Here is a 16921-nt window from a genome sequence, read left to right on the forward strand (position 1 = left end):
CCCTAACTAATAGGTGCCGGAAATACCCTAGCATTTCCTTTTCGCTGTGAGCCGGCGCGAGTGCTGCTATTTTGACATAAAGCGGGGTTGGGCAACCATTGCTTCGGGATCTCCGGGTACCTGGAGGGGTATACACACGCCGTGAAAACCTCTCGTCGTGCATGCTGCAGCAAATAACTTCAACGCACGATCTCGGGCCAGAGGTCCCATTGCTCACAGGTCGATCCGGTCACAGTCATAAACTGCCTCGTTTTTTGACGACGGATTGATAAAGGATTGAATATCTACCGTGCATTACAATTGTGCCGGGGTTTTTATTTTTAACAAACCCTGGGTGCGACTTTGTGGCGCTAAGCTGGAGGCGACGTCGGCGGGCGAAGTGAGCCTTTTAGCCGTAAAGCGGTTCCGATGGAGGGAGCTCGCAGGCCCACGTACCCATCAGGGAGCCGTAGGTGTTGGTGTTCTTGAAGTACAGGGCGCAGAGGAGCTGCGGGAAGAGCAGCACGTAGACCACGTCCGAGCAGAGCGACCAGAGCTCCAGCACGGATTCCACCTGCAGGGCGATGTACGTGGCCCAGGACCCGATCACGCACACCAGCACTCGGAGCATCACGGCGACCTCGTTGTCCGAAGCCTGGGCCAACGGGACCACTCGCGACGTAATACGGGTCACAAACGGATGACTTAGTCAGGGCACACCGCGCTCTTGTAGGTGCGCTTAGCGTTCCGCACTTAGTGCTCACTGGCATTCGACGCAGATGAATCACGGGAAGTACTATATACCCCACGTAACACGGTTGGGCGACAGAGCAGGGTACGGGAATGCAAAAATGAACAGTGATGCACTAGCAGGAACATCGTTGCTTTCACTTAGAAACGTTTGCACCCACTAGCGATAGCTTACCGCTTGCATACGGGGAATAAAAACAAAGTTCGAATGAATTACGTTTTGTGGCGGTCGTTTTTGCGAACATTCCTTTTTGTTCTTTTATACGCCAGAATCAAGTCTTTAAAAGTCACTCTAAAAACATTCACAATTTACTGGCGCGAGTCACAAATTACTTGTACTACTTTAAAGAAATAAAACGTTAGGCAAGTTTTAAAAGCGGTAGTTTTTATTGGGTGGCTTCAGTCGAAAAATTCAGGTCAGTGCGTGAGCTGCGCGAGCGAGCGTGCGTGAGTACGTCAACCTGGAGGCGAGGTGCCGCGGATAATAAATCAAGTTAGACCTAAAAGCGTAATGTTAGACCTAACATATGACGCATATGGTAGTTATGTCTAAGACCCTCGCAAATAGCCCTTCTTAGGCCCAGCTTACGACGTGCCAAGCAGCGTCAGCCTTATTGTACATCAAATTAAGCTGAGGGTACTAGTTGGCGACTGAAGACCTCAAAGCGAAACTTTAACTTTAGTCTCTGGTGCAAACCCGGCAGTTGCTGCAGTTTCCTTTGCGTCGTTTCCTTATCTCCGTTCCTCGACCTGTCGTTTCTTGACTAAGATACTTGACCAATTGCTTTTGTTAGGCCTATGTTTAGGCCTAACGTTTTTAAGCTTTACACTCATCGAACGTCAAACTGCCGGTACCGGTTGACGAAAAGCCTTCTCAAAGGAAACGTTATTATTGGTAAGTCTTTTGGCACAAGGGCAGCGCGGGCCAAAGAGTGCCAACTACAGTGGTGTCAAAGGAAACGTTAGGCCTAACTTCCGGCGCATGCCGGGCAATTCCTGCTGTTGCCTCTTTGGCTTTGGTGTGATGACGTTATTTCCGGGCATGGTTCGCTGTCATGGCTTCGCCGCGAGATCGACATGTAGGTGGCGACAGCGTCGCGCTGCTAGTGTGAATGCTCCGCTGAGCGGCCCGGAAGAATGCACACTGTGGGCGCGCTTTGTGCCTTTTTCGCGCCGTATACGTTGGCACGAAAGGTGCAAACAAGAGTGAAATGCTGTAGTTCGGTTCCTCAACGTTCAATGTATAGCATGGAAGCGACAATAAGTCTTCATTACTACGACAAAAAAGCGGCAATCTCAGAACGGCCGCAATAATGACAATGAACTTGTACGCCGTGGCTCGTAGCAAGCTCGACCTTTCTCTTTCCCGACTATGGCTTTGAGCCTTCAATAAAAGCATAAATAGAAACAAATCCCGAAGCCTCGATCTCCGGAATTCAGTTTTCAACAGCAATTTCAATCGCTTTCAGTGGACGCATTCTTGCATTTGTGGGATGCCCTTAAATGGTAACACCACTTAACTGCCCCGACATTCTTTCTAAGAGCTTACGATATATTTTTTGTGTGTTTGAGAGGAAACATAAAATTACTAAATTTGAACTAGCGCAGACATGTAAATGCAACCGTTCTAACGGGTATATTTTGGCGCAGCCTAAATGAAATTTTAGCGACTCTGAAGGCAGGTTTGATGAATAACGGCGTCGGATCACTTATTCACGGCTTTCGTCGCAAGTGAACTTGCGAATTAAATTGCTAACGCGCGCAGTACAATCAACATCTCATGTTTAGCTACGCTTGCAAAGTAACAAGCAGGTTTACAGTGTGTAAACCAAGCTTCTGGGACCTCACAGTGAGCACAGATTTTCTGTAACGGCTGCGCTGTTGACCATAATTTGCGTTCCTTTTAAAATTGAACAGGGGCCTAGAACAGCGAGATGTATTCGCATTCTTGCGTATAAGGTCGCTTACGAACCCTAAAGATGGCAAATGAAGTTGCCCTGTTGCAGATGTAGTAAAACGTTCCTTTTTATTTCTCGATCATTACAAAACAGCGCAACGGGTTCCCGATAACTACTTTGTTATGTAAACTGAATCTCGCTTTGTCTTGGCCTTTAATTCTTGAGGATTGGTTAAAAAAGGCAAGGATAAAAGCTTTCTGTGCATTTCGTTATTTTTTTCTGGGGGGAAGGCAGGGGGGGGGGGGGGGTCTGCCAACGTTCTAAGAGCAGTGAGAAGAGAACGCGCGTAACGCGAAAAGCGAAACTTTGGTTATCAGTATTATACTTGCAATTGAAAGTGTACGCTAGGCGTCGTGTTCCGTAGCAGTGAAAAAGCAGTACTTCAACAAGTATATATTTTCAAAACTGATTAACCCCCATTTCCGAGATTGTCCAGCAATTTCGGGTCACCTTTTTCAAAATGGAAATGAAAGCAAGCACTGTGGGGAAAAAAAAAAATCCAGCGAGTCATGGCACACACCCTCCATACATGTGGGCAACAACGTGCATTATATTACGCGATTTTTCCTCTTTCTTTAAACTTAGGTCAACCTTAAGTCGTTAAGACGTGACCATATTATGCATTTGGTTATGCTGAGTGAAACACATTTCTGGACAAGGTGATTCATGTCGGGATTTTAAAATGGGATATATAAAAATGACACACGTAATGCTACAGGACACTCGCAAACTCAAAACTGCTTAATTTTACCGAGAAATCCTCCCTAATTACTCTCAGCACCCAAAGAAGCGTACCGAGAAATCCTCCCTAAATACTCTCAGCATCCAAAGAAGCGTATTTTAAATAATGTGTAAAATTAGCAACACAGTAAAAGCGACGACTATCCAGAAACGGTATTTGTTTTCGAAAAGGTACGGGAAGAATTCGGTCACACAGGAGTTTGCGGGTGTAAAATACGTATCTGGTATTGTGTGGGCGATAGAGCACGGGTCATGTGCAGTGTAATTGTTTTTGTTTGTTTCTTCTTTCTATAAGGACACAGCGCAATTTTGCAACGGCGTGGCAAATGCAGTACCGGTATGCACAGGTATTGTCGCTTCTTACCCGTTTCGTGTACTAAATTGTATCCTGTAAATAATCCCCCCGCCACCTTCAAAAAGCACCGTTTGACGTGCCCGAAACGTCAGACGATTGCGCTTATTAATAAGAAAAGTGCAATGTGTCGAAGCAACGTTTATAACACGTTTCACACTCAAGCGGTGACCACGGCGAAGATGTTTCGTGGAATTAAACCAGCGCATTAACCCGCAACGGCCGCTGATTATTGCGTTTCTAGAGGAAATTCGCAAGCACAGGTAACTATGCCATTGCTTACTGCCAAACAAGTACACATATTGGTTGTTTTATCATGTGCAGCACACTAGGAGCGGTTCGTCGCGCCGCCGCCAGGGGCCGACTGTGTTCGATCTCGGGGCGAATAGGAAAACGTTCGCCTAAAAGGCAACTTTTATTCGGAATTCAACGCTGCAAGCACTTGCGACTGCATTAATTAATACATGTAAGTCGAATTTCGAACGATCAACGTCATAAGGCAAGTGTGTGAAAGTGCATGGCTGGTGAGTCGATCGCCACTGGGGCTCTTTGATTATCAGTCTCGCACTCCCCGCGGACTCCCTGACGCGCAATCCGGCATTCGTTTGCGCATATATGCGAACCCGTACTCCCCGCGGATTATCCGCGGTGAGCCTGAGATTTTCTACTTTCTTATCTGGTTCAATTCTTCGAAGTTTGAGTAAGGGAGGTGCACCAATAAGTCCCATTGTAAGTCCCACCGCCAATACGACGTTCGGTCGTTGTGCGTATAGTGGAGGAGAACTGAGCTTTGATAGTGTGACCGCTACCCCCCCCCCCCCCCTCTGTGTGTTCGTAGGTCGCGCATCAGCACTATGCCGAGAGAGAAAAAAATTTCAAGCAATCGCAGCGTCGTGCAGTGCACGTATACCGTAGTCCGGAAGACGACCTGGTAGATGTTCCTGGTGACCAGGGAGGAGGCGCTGAGCATCGAAGAGTCCGCCGAGGACATGACGGCCGCCGTGATGCCGATTAAGCCCACCATAGACACCACGCCCGATGTCAGGTAGCGGATGGACAAGGGCAGCACGCTGCCGCGGTCCTTGTCTCTCAGCCTGTACGGGCCCAGGTAACCGGCCGCCGTGAAGTCTGAACGAGAGAAAACACCGCGCGGGTACTGGCCCCGAGTCCATTCGTTTTCTTCACTGTCGCTGCATATAGGCATTCTTTAAAGAGGACACGAAGACAAGATACAAATTTCTTCATTTTTTTAACAACTAGCCTTTCGTAGCCAACTTACCTCCATTACAGCCACAGAAATGTTTTGAAGCGAAAAAAACGCGCGAAATATTAACAAAATTACAAATTTCGCGCTATACAGTGACGTAGTATGGGCATAATAGGGGCCAGCAATAACAATCCTTAACGGTTCGCAGCACACAAATTGAATACGGTTATCGTTGGGGGAAAGAGCTGCTTAATAAGTCTCTCGCATCACTCGACGTTCCAACTTGGGGCACAAATTTCCCGAGAACTGAGAATTGCAGCTCTATTCAGCTTCAGCCCGCGTTCGTACACACCGCATACTACATCCCCGGGCGCACACTGGTCGCAAGTGCATGCGAGGCTGCCGCACTCACTGGCGCTCTTCGCAGCCGCGCCGATGATGATGGGAGGGATGGCCAGGAAAACGCATCCAATGGCGGAGATGTACGACAGCATCCTGGCCGTGAAGTCGCTATCGCAGCCAAGCACACGCTGGAAGTACACCTGCAGCGCGCATTCAATCGAGGTATACATAGCTGCGAACATTGCCCCTGAAAACAACACATGGACCATTGCGGTGCTTGTATAACACAAAGCACAAATTAGCTTGAATTTTGGCTGAAATACGTCTTTGAAACTCCTCACTGCAGGAGGCTTACACCCGTGTTCGCTGGTATGATGGCGGTTTTTAGTTTTGAATACATTTTTAGTTGAGTACATTTTGAGGACTGAGTACATTTTGAGTGAGTACATTCTGAGTTTTGAGTAGATTTTGAGTTTGAGTTCATTTTGAGTACTGAGTAGATTTGGAGTTTGAGTACATTTTGAGTTTTGAGTACATTTTGATTACTGAGTACATTTTGAGTTTGAGCACATTTTGAGTTGAGTACATTTTGAGTTTAAGTACATTCTGAGTTTCAGTACTCAGTACATTTTGAGTACTCAGCACATTTTGAGTTTCAGTACATTTTGAGTTTTGAGTCCGAGTCAGTTCTCAGTTTTGCGCTCACTGTGAGTTTGAGTTTGAGTGAGCGCAGATGTGCTGCTCATCATTGAGTCTGAGTTTCAGTGAGTGGTGATTCGAAAAAAAAAATTGTGAGTGAGTTTGAGTGAGCCGCGCCAACTTTGACGAGGTATGTGTATGACACGTTCCGTGAGTTCCCATGTGTTCTGAGGGAGCCGTTAAAACCAGCTAAAAAGACAGCGACACGAAAGCAGAGTATACGGGACGATGTAGCATCGTCCCGTCTACTCTTCCCCCTCCGCCTTCTTAGCTGGTTTCAGAGCGAAAGCTCTATTACACCGGGTACAGAAAACTCGTTCCCTCAGTGCCTCATAGCGTCAAGCTGAACTTCAAGCTTACTTGACTGAACTTGGCTGAGCGTCAAGCTGAGCCATGGACTCAAGCGATCGCCTCGTGTGTTTGCGGAGTGCACGCATCTATAGTCACTCGTTCCTTCCAGGGAGTAGGGGGAAACAATGAAAGCGCGTGTCGTCACAAAATGGTACAAAAAGGCTCTGGTTAACTGTGAGTTCACTGCGTGATCGCGCCTACAGCGCCGAGCAGCGCCTGCGTTTCGTCTTGTGTGTGCACGTTCACTTCATTCTATCGGCTTGAAAGCCTATAGCTTTTCGCCAACTGCGCATTCAACCACGACACTTTTTTTTTTTTTCAATTCTTCAAGTCATAAACCAACAAGTCCGATTGCTCCGAACATTGCTCCGATGAAGCGCTTTGTTTTTTTTTTTTTTTTTTTTCGGGAATAACAAGAGCGGGCCGAAGCACCTGACGCCACCAAATTATAATACTCTCCAACTTCTCATGCAGGTCATACCAATGGATAGGAAGGCAGCGTAGACTTTTTGCAATTTTTCTTTTAGTCCTTCCTTTGTCTACTGTGCCACATTACACCCGCTATTTATTTTTTTATTTACATAGAAAATTGCCCCTCAAATGGGGCTAGTAAGTGTATAGACGGAACATTTTTTAACTTCCATATTTGGGCAGGAAAGGCTATAGGGTAGCATTCATTTGCTGTTTGTTGTCGCTGCAGCAACAAATGCGCGCAACTATAAATAAAGCTGAATTCAGCGCCCCTCCCCCCGTAGTTTTTTTTTTTTTTTTTATCTGGGTGCAGTGCTCTCATCACCAGCGCGCATGCGTCGTAAATACCTGCCATGGGATGCCTCCAAGGGAAGTCATCAGCAGGAGGTCGAGGAACTGGCCGTAATCGCTGGCTGGGATACTGCCTACCCAATTGCGCTCCGGAGCTCCGATCGTACCGACCACGGGATGTGTCAGGCAGAAAGGCACACAAATCCACTGCGCAATGACGACATTTACATTACATGCATACCGAGGCACCGTATACAGAGGTACCACTTTTAGGTTGGAAGGTCTATAGCTCTGAATTCTTTTTGTAGTTTTTTTATTGCGTAAGTTTGCTGTATTTACAATAATATTAAGGTGTGCTTCGTTTACAGTTTTATTTTTGCTTCTTCACAGATTAATTTGAAATTCTCTCTAGGTTATCCACATTTGTTCCATATTGTTACTCCTGTACCGACGGCTATATTGTGCCCTTTGGCTGCAAGGTACTTTTAATTAATATACGAATCATATGACTAAATATTTACAAGAATAATGCGTGTTGCTTCCTCGCATATTTCTTCCCCATTTGGTAAGGGTTAACTGGGGTTGAAGGGATTTTTTTTTTTTCACAGTTCAGTTTTGTACGCAGGGCAGCTTTGTTGTCTGCCAGCAGGACGTGAAGTCGGTGCAAGTGCAAGCAGTATCAAACCAAAGAGAACCCCGCTTTAGCAGGCCACGGTACGAGTATAGCATGTGTTAGAAAAACAAACAAACACGTTTCTCGACGATAATAAGCCCGATAAGCTGACTGCGGACATTCGGCGGTATGGAGACTTGTTTGGAGACTTGCCAGGCAGATGGCTGTGCTGGATATCTGCAGGATGTCCGTGTACGTGACCGAGTACAGGCCGCCCAGCGAGGTGTAAAAGAAGATGACCATGGCGGACGCCACGATGAAGAAACGCGAGTCCACTTCCACGATGGCATTCGCCGTGTCGCCTGCAGCAATGGTGACGTTCGTATACAGCACTGATCGTTCACCACCTCAGACGCTGCCTCATTTGCGTGAGAGAACCACTGGCGTACGTTGGGTTGACTAGGCAATCAGAATGAAAAATAGCAGCGAGAATACTGGCTGGAACTACGAGTACAACAAGCGTTAACTGCGATCTGGCACCAACTATAAATACCGCCGTTCTCAATAAAGTGCAAATAACATTTGTAAAACGTTCCTTAATTGCTAGAACAGCAAAACATAGAGGAGCACAACATCGTTGTTCGCACCCGCTTTCGTCGCTCAAGTTGTGCGTAAAAGGTCGCCATGTTAATTATCCGAGGTCCCGTTCGTAATGTTGTAGTCGTCTAAATTGTGCGCCGTTTTTTGTCCTGGTATGACGTGGTCCTGCTCGTCATCATTTGAGGTTGCGGTGAAATGCCTGATGTTATGCATTTCTTAAGTAATTGATTCATTAATCCACCAGCCTATTGATATAAGCCCAGTGTAGGAAGAAAGCCAACGAAGAGGTGGTTGTGCCAAACGTGCTCCGAAACACGTGTTCTATACAGATTACGAAACTATGTATTTGAAGCCACAGTCACTAAATTTTGAACAGTCGAAGGGCTTGAAGGACCCAGCCTCAAAGCAATCCGAGGCATGCATTGCATGAGGCGTAACAAGCTAGAATTTAGAAAGGGAAAAGGGGGAAAAAGAACCTTTCCTGCATTTTCTCCCTAGGGTGCCTCGGAACAGCCATGGTGAGTCGAAGTGCAATTTTGGATGCTTAACAACATATGAGATCGAATTTTGGCGCTATCGGTGAAGATTTTATGATGCCCTTGGGTGCGGCGTGACTGCGGGATAATCTAAATCAACTTTTAGCCGTGAAAGCGCCATGAGGACAAACTGCAACCTTGTTAAATATGAAATAACAAGCTTTTGGTAACATGACCCAGCTCTATTGCAGCCACAAAAAAATGGTGTTTAGGCGAAAAAACGTTCCCAATTTTCGTGACACACAACGTTAGCAGTGACGCAAAATTAAGGGACCCTGCAACACTTTCGATAGACGCTTTCGCTTTTTCCTTCCCGTCTGGAAGAACTGAGAAAAATATAGTTATCGCCAGCACGGAGCGGCACTGCGTGATTTGCTCGTCGCAGCAAATACGCTTTCCGTTCCTGCTTTGCTTTTGTGGCTTTCTTCTTAAAGTGGCTATCGAATGCGTTCATTCCTGCAAGGGTAGGTTTCTAAGTTATCTGATGGGCACACCACAGTAATTTTTGGCTGATTTACTTTGCGAATGTTGGTTGACAACTTTTTGAAAGCATTTAAGTTTATTTTGAAGTTCAAAAAAGCGTTGCAGGGCCCTTTTAATGCACCAACTGAAAGTTAGCATTCAAGACATGACTCAAACTTGAATCATGGAGGAAAGAAAGCATAGGAGAGGCCCCAGTGGCCAATCGGAACTAGACCAATCAAACATATAATTAGCCCCAATACTATCGAACAGTCATACTCCTCGGTGGCGGTTCTGGTTACCACCGTAGAGATTACCGCCGTAGGGACACCGACGTCATAGACAACTCGCCAGAAACTGGCTGGGTAGTCGCCATTTCTTCACCCGTTTTTCTTAATATCTAGCTTATTTATTTGAAGCTTGCGATAAAATTGGTATCAGTGTTGTTGGGACCAATGAACAAATCTTGTATTTTGTCTTCATGGTCCCTTTAAATGCGGACACGCAATCACGTACAAATCTGCGCTATATAGACAGTCAGTCAAACTAGTGTCACTAGATAAGGTTACAGAATAGCAGCACTCTCTTCTCCTATTGTTCCGTGCCGCCGCCGCGATCATTGGTCAGTTTGTATCACGTGACATTTGTTTACACTGGGACGGTTCATGGGCACCGTCATTTTGTTGCTTATGCATTTTCTGTCGGTCAACTGTGCTAGTCTCAGCTTGTGCTCCCTGATCTGCAACTGTGCGCGACTGGCGTCGTTCCGAATGCGAATCAAAGATAACGCGTTTTGCAGCATTTCAGCTGCAGAAGTTTCCGAAGCTGCCGTGTTGCTGCGTCATCTGCAGTGTTGTTTGCAAACGACATCGTCAAATTTATCTGTGAGGCCACAGAAGCGACAATCTGGCAACGCTGATGAACAACAAAATGGCCGCCGTTGCTGACTTGCTTGCTTCCAGTGACGGTACTCTGCATCTTTTCTAGTGACACTAAGTCGAACCATCCATATTTGACCCGCCGCTTTTCTGTGGAGAGCGTGCACCGTGCGTCTGCTTCACCATTATTCACACGGAATGACCAACCATTGCAACCAAGCTAGGGGGAAAGTATACGCCTATAGTGAGGAAAGACGCCCAACCTACAATTATCCCCACCGTAACGAAGCAACCGTAACGACTCGAGGTTACCTCGCACGATGTCCCAGCGCAGCTCATACGTCGTGTCTCGTTACTTGTCATATTTTCGCGCATGTACGAACAGATCGGTACCATTCATGTGCTCTCCGGGGGAGGATACACTCACAAGTTTTTCGGACTGTTGGCCGCTAAACTGTTTTGGCCGTCTGTGTACACTTCAGAGCGTGCATAGCACTCGCATTACATAGCTGATAATAGCGGCGCTAATCCGCGCTGTGCCATCCTTTGTGCTCACGGGCGGTCATTGTTCAGCAAGGCAGTTGGCCAGCAGGGCTGGCGCGCATACCTAGCGCCGCCATGACAGCGGCCGTCCAGAAGACCTCGCCGCAGACGGCGGGCACGCACAGCAGTACGCCCATGAGGCGGCCGTACGCGGTCTGCAGGGGGTCCAGCATTGTCACCGACTTGCTCACACGCATCTTGTCCGCGAAGAAAGCTCCGCCTGCAGCAGACGACACAAGCAGCAGTGGGTTCCAAATGCGACTGCGGGACTGCATGCAGGGTTCAGTTATCGTCCCATCAAGAGGTATCGCACGCACGCGCCTTGAAAATTGCTTTTAAAGCGAAACCTTCTTAGCGGGACCGATGCCGTCCCATCAGAAAACTAATGCATTTCTCCATAGACCGGTTGGTCGACCGAAAAGCACTGATACGATTTCTGGACACACGGCGCGTGCGTGAAACCGGGCTTTTCTTGTCAAAACGGTTACTTGAAAATGGCGAAAAAGGCGCCGTTCTAAATCGGGCAATACACGCATCGGTCATGACGAAGGAATACAATATATATATATATATATATATATATATATATATATATATATATATATATATATATATATATATATACCTTTATCTGATAAACCAGGTAGCGGTATACGTTTAGGTTGGTGCGTTTATACTTACCACCGTAAACATTTTTCCAGCCTTTTTGACCGACAATTAAGGCCGAAAAAATCTTGCCCCATGGTACACACCTTTAAGGGGTGTTTTGACTAACAAAGGGTGTAAGTACGAAAAATGGTGTGCTTGTGAACACCCTAAAATGAGGGTGTACGGTTGCTTAACACACTAAAATAAGGGTGTGGGCAGCGTAGCTTCGCGTGACAATGTGGATTGTCTGAGTGCGCAACACGACGTGCAGACACATTCAGTACGCACAAGTCGCACTTTGACAACAAATGAATTCAGCGCGAAAACCGACGGAATGCATGGGGAGGGCGAGTACTTACTTACTCAGAAATACATCTGCTCTTCCTGCTTTTATAGCCAGCAAAGTGAAGTCCCCTGATGCAGTCGGCGGGCTTGTCACAAAAATGAAATATATACGCAAATTTTGGAATTGTGCACTTTAATGTCAATGTCAGCATACGCAACTCAGCATTTTAATCGTAAAGCGCCCGGGGGGGGGGGGGGTTGAGTGCTGTCATTATGTTCAATAAGTCATACAAGTTTAATAAATACTAAGCACCTATTCCACACCCTTTCAACCCCCTCCAAAAAGGGTGTTGATTCCAACACCCTTTTTGCCACATGTGTGTAAAGCTACAAATTAGGGTGTTGCAATTTAAAAAAAAATGGACCAAAAGACCTTCAAAGTTAAACGGATTTTCTACCCTTGTACAGGGGTGGACATGAAGATTTCCTACGAGCGCGGTGACGTTTTGTGCCTCTTGTTGTTGGAAACAGTCTGAATTGGCATAATTTTTCGACAGCGGAGCTGTTTTAACCTTGAGCTTAGTCTAGTGGAGTTAGCAAAAACTACAAAAAAAAAAAAAAAAACTGCGCCGTCTCTAAAGGGTGCGCTACCGCAGATAGGGTATCACAACAGTGAAGCCGGCTTTCGTGCCTGCTCGAGTGTGAGCACAAGGGGCTTATGCGTATGCGTACCCTTTACTATCAATTTGAAAAGTGATAGCCATTTTTGGGCTATGTATACTAAAACGCCAACAAAAAAAAGAAATGCCGCAGCTGCACGTGGTGAAAGGCTGGACAAACAGCGAAGCCGGGGGTCGATCCAGGTTCTTTTTCCTTGGGATCCGCTGTCAGCCTGGGGGACCGACCGGAACGGCCTTGTAAAAAAATTCAGGGAAGCCTGCACTCCCGCGCAAAAGTTGAATAGCGAAGCTGTTGTAGGTGATCATTGACGGACACACAGTTGAGTTTTAATATCGTTGTGTCGTCGTGGTTGATTGCGGCGGCATGGCATTTCAATGACTATGTTGAGCAAGGCCAGAGTGAGCTCGTCGTTTTGGTCGACGTTTTCGTACGCCACTCCGCAAGCGCGACTTTAGCGGATGCTTCGCACGCCGAGCCTCATGGGTTCGTTCCCATGGGTTCGTCTCAAGGGTTCGTTCCTTGTTTGCCATTTGGGTGTTTGAAAGTTTTACGATCGATTGGACGCACTTTCAGTGATGGCTGCACGCACTTTTGATGCAGTTTTAATGTGAGAAAGCTTTCGCGCTTATCTAGTTTCTTTAGGAAGGGATGTTAAAGTTAACGGGTGCTATGCTCCAATGGTACGATGTAATACAGTTATCGGAAGAATAGAATACAATTATGGTAGAGCGGTAAAGCAGTGCCTGTACTGTACGTGGTAGTTGACCGGAGAGTCTGTGCGTGCGCGGAAGGGCAACGGCTATAGTGTTGCTGACCAGAGCCGCTAAATATGCGACGGCGCTGACCCTTTTGCGCCCGTGCAGTCGCACGCACGCGCACAATTATAAATGCGCGCGTGAACATATATGCGCGAACTGTGTGCCGGGCACCCGGATTGGTTTTCCGATTCTCTGCGCTACAGGACAGTAGAGTACAACGAGATGCGAATATGACGCAACGAGGCATGACACATCACGATACAATGGAACACACTGTGTTGATGTAATGGTCGCTACTATACATTGCACTTGCGAGGAGTAGGAAACTGGACTACCCGCCTGATGGTTTAGTGACTGTTCAGTAAAGGCGGTGTCACTGTTCTTCACATTTGTAATAGTGAGTCAAATTTATTTTTGATTGACGTTGGCTATATGTACTACTCCTTTTGTTGATTCATTCCGGCTCCACCGGCACGCAATGCCCGTAGCGGAACCAAACCTAATCTCCAAGTTTGGTGCTTGCGTGCACCAATAAGTTTCAGCGCAGAGACACACAAAATAGTCATGAGATGTCAGTCCGAAGTATGACATTTCACAAAACGAATTATGTAGCGTTGGTTCACAAAGAGCACTCTATAGCTATACAAAATTTCAAGTCTTTATGGTTAGTAGTCACCGTCGCAAAATTTATAGTTCTAAAATGGTTGAAAACTTTCTCTACATAGATCTTTCTTGCATGCGTCAGTGAAAGAACTGCTCCAGCCGCGTCGAGCTCAATGGTTTCAAGCAGTCTGCTTGAAATACCTACAAAATATTGCCTCTCATTCTTATATAAGGACTATATAGAGACGAAGAATAGGTCCATTGTCCGGCCGATTAGCGAGCGTCGGGAAAAGTAACCCTTCAAATTGCGGCCCGTAAATAAATGCCCTGCGCCGCGATACACGGCGGTTTTCTGCACGACGGGGAGCTGACCTCCTTTTTATGGAACGCAACCCGCGTGACGTTGCGAGCAGACGCGGACGCTTGCGTCGCAGCCAGCTGCTTGTTCTCTCACCCGACGACGCCACCGTCTTTAAGAAGCAAGAAGAGAGGCCTTCTTTTCTCCAAGGGAAGAACAGCCTTTTCGTAATTCCAGCCGCGTCTCCGGAATGGTCTAGTGGCCAGAGCACCCGGCTTTCGCTTGGAAGGCCCGGGTTCGATTCCTGAGCGTCAGCGTGCGGTCTCATGGTGTAATGGTCAGCACTCTGGACTTTGAATCCAGCGATCCGAGTTCGAGTCTCGGTGAGACCTACGCTTTTTTTTTTTTTTTTTAGGCGCTCTGCTTGTCGTTTTAGCTCTCTCGCTCGATCCGTTGTTGTTCGCAGCGTACCCCAGAGCCCCAGAGGCTTCGAAAGCCAAGCGGTTGATATAGGCATAAGCGTTCGAAACTCGTAAAACGCTGGCGCTTGTCATACATCTTCCCGTTGTTTAGCGCAAAGAAAACTAAAGGTGCATTTGAGGAAAAATAAACGTAATTAGCCGGCAGCGCCCGCGTTCCTTGAGTTAAGGACGCCCGTTGGGCTGGTTTTTACGGTAGTAAACGCAAAATGTGGCAGTGCAATGCCGGCACGTGCGGGGAGAAAAGCACAAAGAGAACAGAACTCCCGCTGGCGCAGTTTCAGGTAGGGGGCGCGCGAGCACTGCGAAGGCGGGAAATTGGAATTGCATTTGTTGGTAACAGTGAGCGGAGAACGCCGCTACAGCCCGTTATGGTGAATCACTGCTCTGCACTTCCGACAGCTTTCACATTGAGGGGAATGGCTTTAATTTTTTTACAATGCTCCAAGTCTACAGAACTAAGCAATGCTTTGGCGTGGTCTAGTAGGGAACTTCGCTCATCGTCAACTAACTGTGCCCGCAAAAAATTCTGCAGAAATTCAGAGCATTATCTACTAATCCGTAGCATTCTTATACCGCCTGTCGTGAGTGTGAGTTTTTTTCATACAATTTGTTTTCTAAATCTTGTCCGACCAATTATATCTCCAATCACGGCTATTATAACGATTACACATGAAACTTTTTGCGAAATCTTTATTATTGTAGAAATGCAGGGTGTTACACGGTTCGCCATTTTACGTAATTATTTTATATTTGTATTATTTCTTTAGTTTTTAAAAATTTCGTTTTTTTTTAAATTTTGTTAGACCAATTCTCCATTTACGTTATTACAACGATTACATTGGGAGCTTTCGCGAAAGGTGCATTATTGTGGAAATGCAGGGCGTCACACGGTTCGCCATTTTCCGTAATTATTTTATATTTTTCTGATTTATTGAGTTTTTCAAAATTTCGTTCGATCAATTATGTCCATTTACGCTATTATAACGGTAGAACTTTCGCGAAATCTGCGTTGTGTGGAAATTGCATGCGGTATACGTTTTGATATTCTCCGTATTTTTATAAATTTTTCTTTTTTTAGTTTTTCAACATTTCGTTCGACCAATTATCTCCATTTACAATATTACAACTATTACATTTGGAACGTTCGCGAAATCTGCATTATTGTGGAAATGTAGGGCGTTACAGGGCTCGCCATTTTCCGTAATGATTTTATATTTTTCTTATTTTTTAGTTGTTCAATATTTGTTCGCCCAATTATCTCCATTTACTCCATTATAGCGATTACATGTGGAACTTCCGCGATATCCGCATTTTTGTGGAAATGCAGGACGTTAATAAATGTGTTTCTTCTTCTTCACTAGGGAGGACCGGGTTCGGTCCCCGGTGGTTGAATGCGGTTTCGTGAAGCAATGGTCTTCACTTTACTTTAATCCAGCCGTCCGATTTCTAGCCTTCGCGAGATCGGCCTTTTTATTTTATTAAGTGTGCCATTTAACAGGAGAAAACGTGCTTGGGCATTTGATGTTCACTCAGGAGGATAGGGGCTAGACACAACCACAATGCCTCGGCCAGCTATCTTTTAGCGCAGTGGTGCGTAGTTTTGGCTTTAACACGGTTTTTTTTTTGTTTTTTTGTTTTTGTTTTTTTTGGGGGGGGGGGGGTCATGAACCCTGTTTTCTTGTTGTTTATCGTGACACATGAAAATGTTTATTGATGCGCAACCTGTGTCAAGCCGGAATATAGACATTGTGCACGCTTGTAGGGGAGCCGCGGGAGACGTTTGACGCAGAATACATTTCCTTTCCGAGGCAATACACATTAATGTCGCTCATTTAAAGCCACCGCATGGAAAGACAGATCAAGCTGTTTTGTGTTCGTTTCTGTGCTTGACGCCCAAGTGGTGCTTAACTGCACCTCGCAACATCGCCTCAGGCACACACCGAGTGTCTTTTGACGCGCCCTTGTATAGCTGCGATTGGAGTCTCCTCTACCTTGTCTTCTAACTGCGCGAGCCGTAGTGCTAGTACGCAAGAATCCGGCGTCGTCGTCGTGTGAAACCTCGGCGGGAGAGCACCGGGGAACAGAGTGGCGAGGAGGCCGTAAGGAGTGAAGGAGTGAAGGAGTGGCGATTGAGGGGGAACTATTTAAAGAGACAGATTTCTATGTTGTCTGATAGTCCATTTCACTCAGCTGTTCCACATTTTGAGTTGCCCGCTGTGGTTGTATTAAATCTAACTCTAATTTACACTACTTTCTCGTTCGTTGGTATATAGCTGAACGTGAGTGATTAACCTGTCTTCGGCCGCTTTTATTTATACTGGTGCACTGTCGCGCCATGCTTACAATTATAAAGACTGCTTTGCTGTCAGCTCAAGACCCATCTCATCCTATAC

At 46.3% G+C, this 16921-nt stretch overlaps 2 protein-coding genes and 1 non-coding gene across 3 annotated transcripts in view; 1 reads left to right on the forward strand and 2 right to left on the reverse strand.

Moving 5' to 3' along the window:
- Window positions 1-384: 384 nt before the first annotated feature.
- On the reverse strand, window positions 385-7330 carry LOC144140888 (high-affinity choline transporter 1-like). Its single transcript, XM_077672379.1, has 4 exons — window positions 7199-7330; window positions 5400-5529; window positions 4691-4908; window positions 385-634 (listed from the first exon to the last, which is right to left on the reverse strand). Exons 1-4 carry the CDS (start codon window positions 7226-7228, stop codon window positions 389-391), a joined length of 624 nt encoding a protein of 207 aa, XP_077528505.1. The 5' UTR covers window positions 7229-7330; the 3' UTR covers window positions 385-388.
- A 420-nt stretch (window positions 7331-7750) lies between these two features.
- The window catches only part of LOC144140889 (high-affinity choline transporter 1-like), a 31732-nt gene continuing 22561 nt past the window's right edge, over window positions 7751-16921 (reverse strand). The window contains exons 3-5 of the mRNA XM_077672380.1: window positions 10838-10993; window positions 7968-8116; window positions 7751-7780 (exon numbers count right to left, since the gene is read on the reverse strand). Coding sequence (XP_077528506.1) covers window positions 7751-7780; window positions 7968-8116; window positions 10838-10993 — 335 coding nt within the window. The remainder of the gene's footprint in view (window positions 7781-7967; window positions 8117-10837; window positions 10994-16921) is intronic.
- Window positions 14367-14438, forward strand: Trnaq-uug (transfer RNA glutamine (anticodon UUG)). Its single transcript has one exon. It is a non-coding gene; the product is annotated as a tRNA-Gln (tRNA).

Source organism: Haemaphysalis longicornis, unplaced genomic scaffold (assembly GCF_048455015.1).
Source record: "Haemaphysalis longicornis isolate Haplotype H1 unplaced genomic scaffold, Haemaphysalis longicornis Haplotype H1 scaffold_530, whole genome shotgun sequence".
NCBI classification, from domain to species: domain Eukaryota; kingdom Metazoa; phylum Arthropoda; class Arachnida; order Ixodida; family Ixodidae; genus Haemaphysalis; species Haemaphysalis longicornis.

What these genes read in the sequence shown, in the direction of transcription:
- LOC144140888 (XM_077672379.1), bottom strand. Translation starts at nt 7,228, where the DNA reads ATGACTTCCCTTGGAGGCATCCCATGGCAG. An exon ending in TTGGAGGCATCCCATGGCAG is followed by an intron (nt 5,530 to 7,198) that starts GTATTTACGACG and finishes TGCGCGCTGCAG; the next exon opens with GTGTACTTCCAGCGTGTGCT. An exon ending in AGGTCGTCTTCCGGACTACG is followed by an intron (nt 635 to 4,690) that starts GTATACGTGCAC and finishes CCGTTGGCCCAG; the next exon opens with GCTTCGGACAACGAGGTCGC.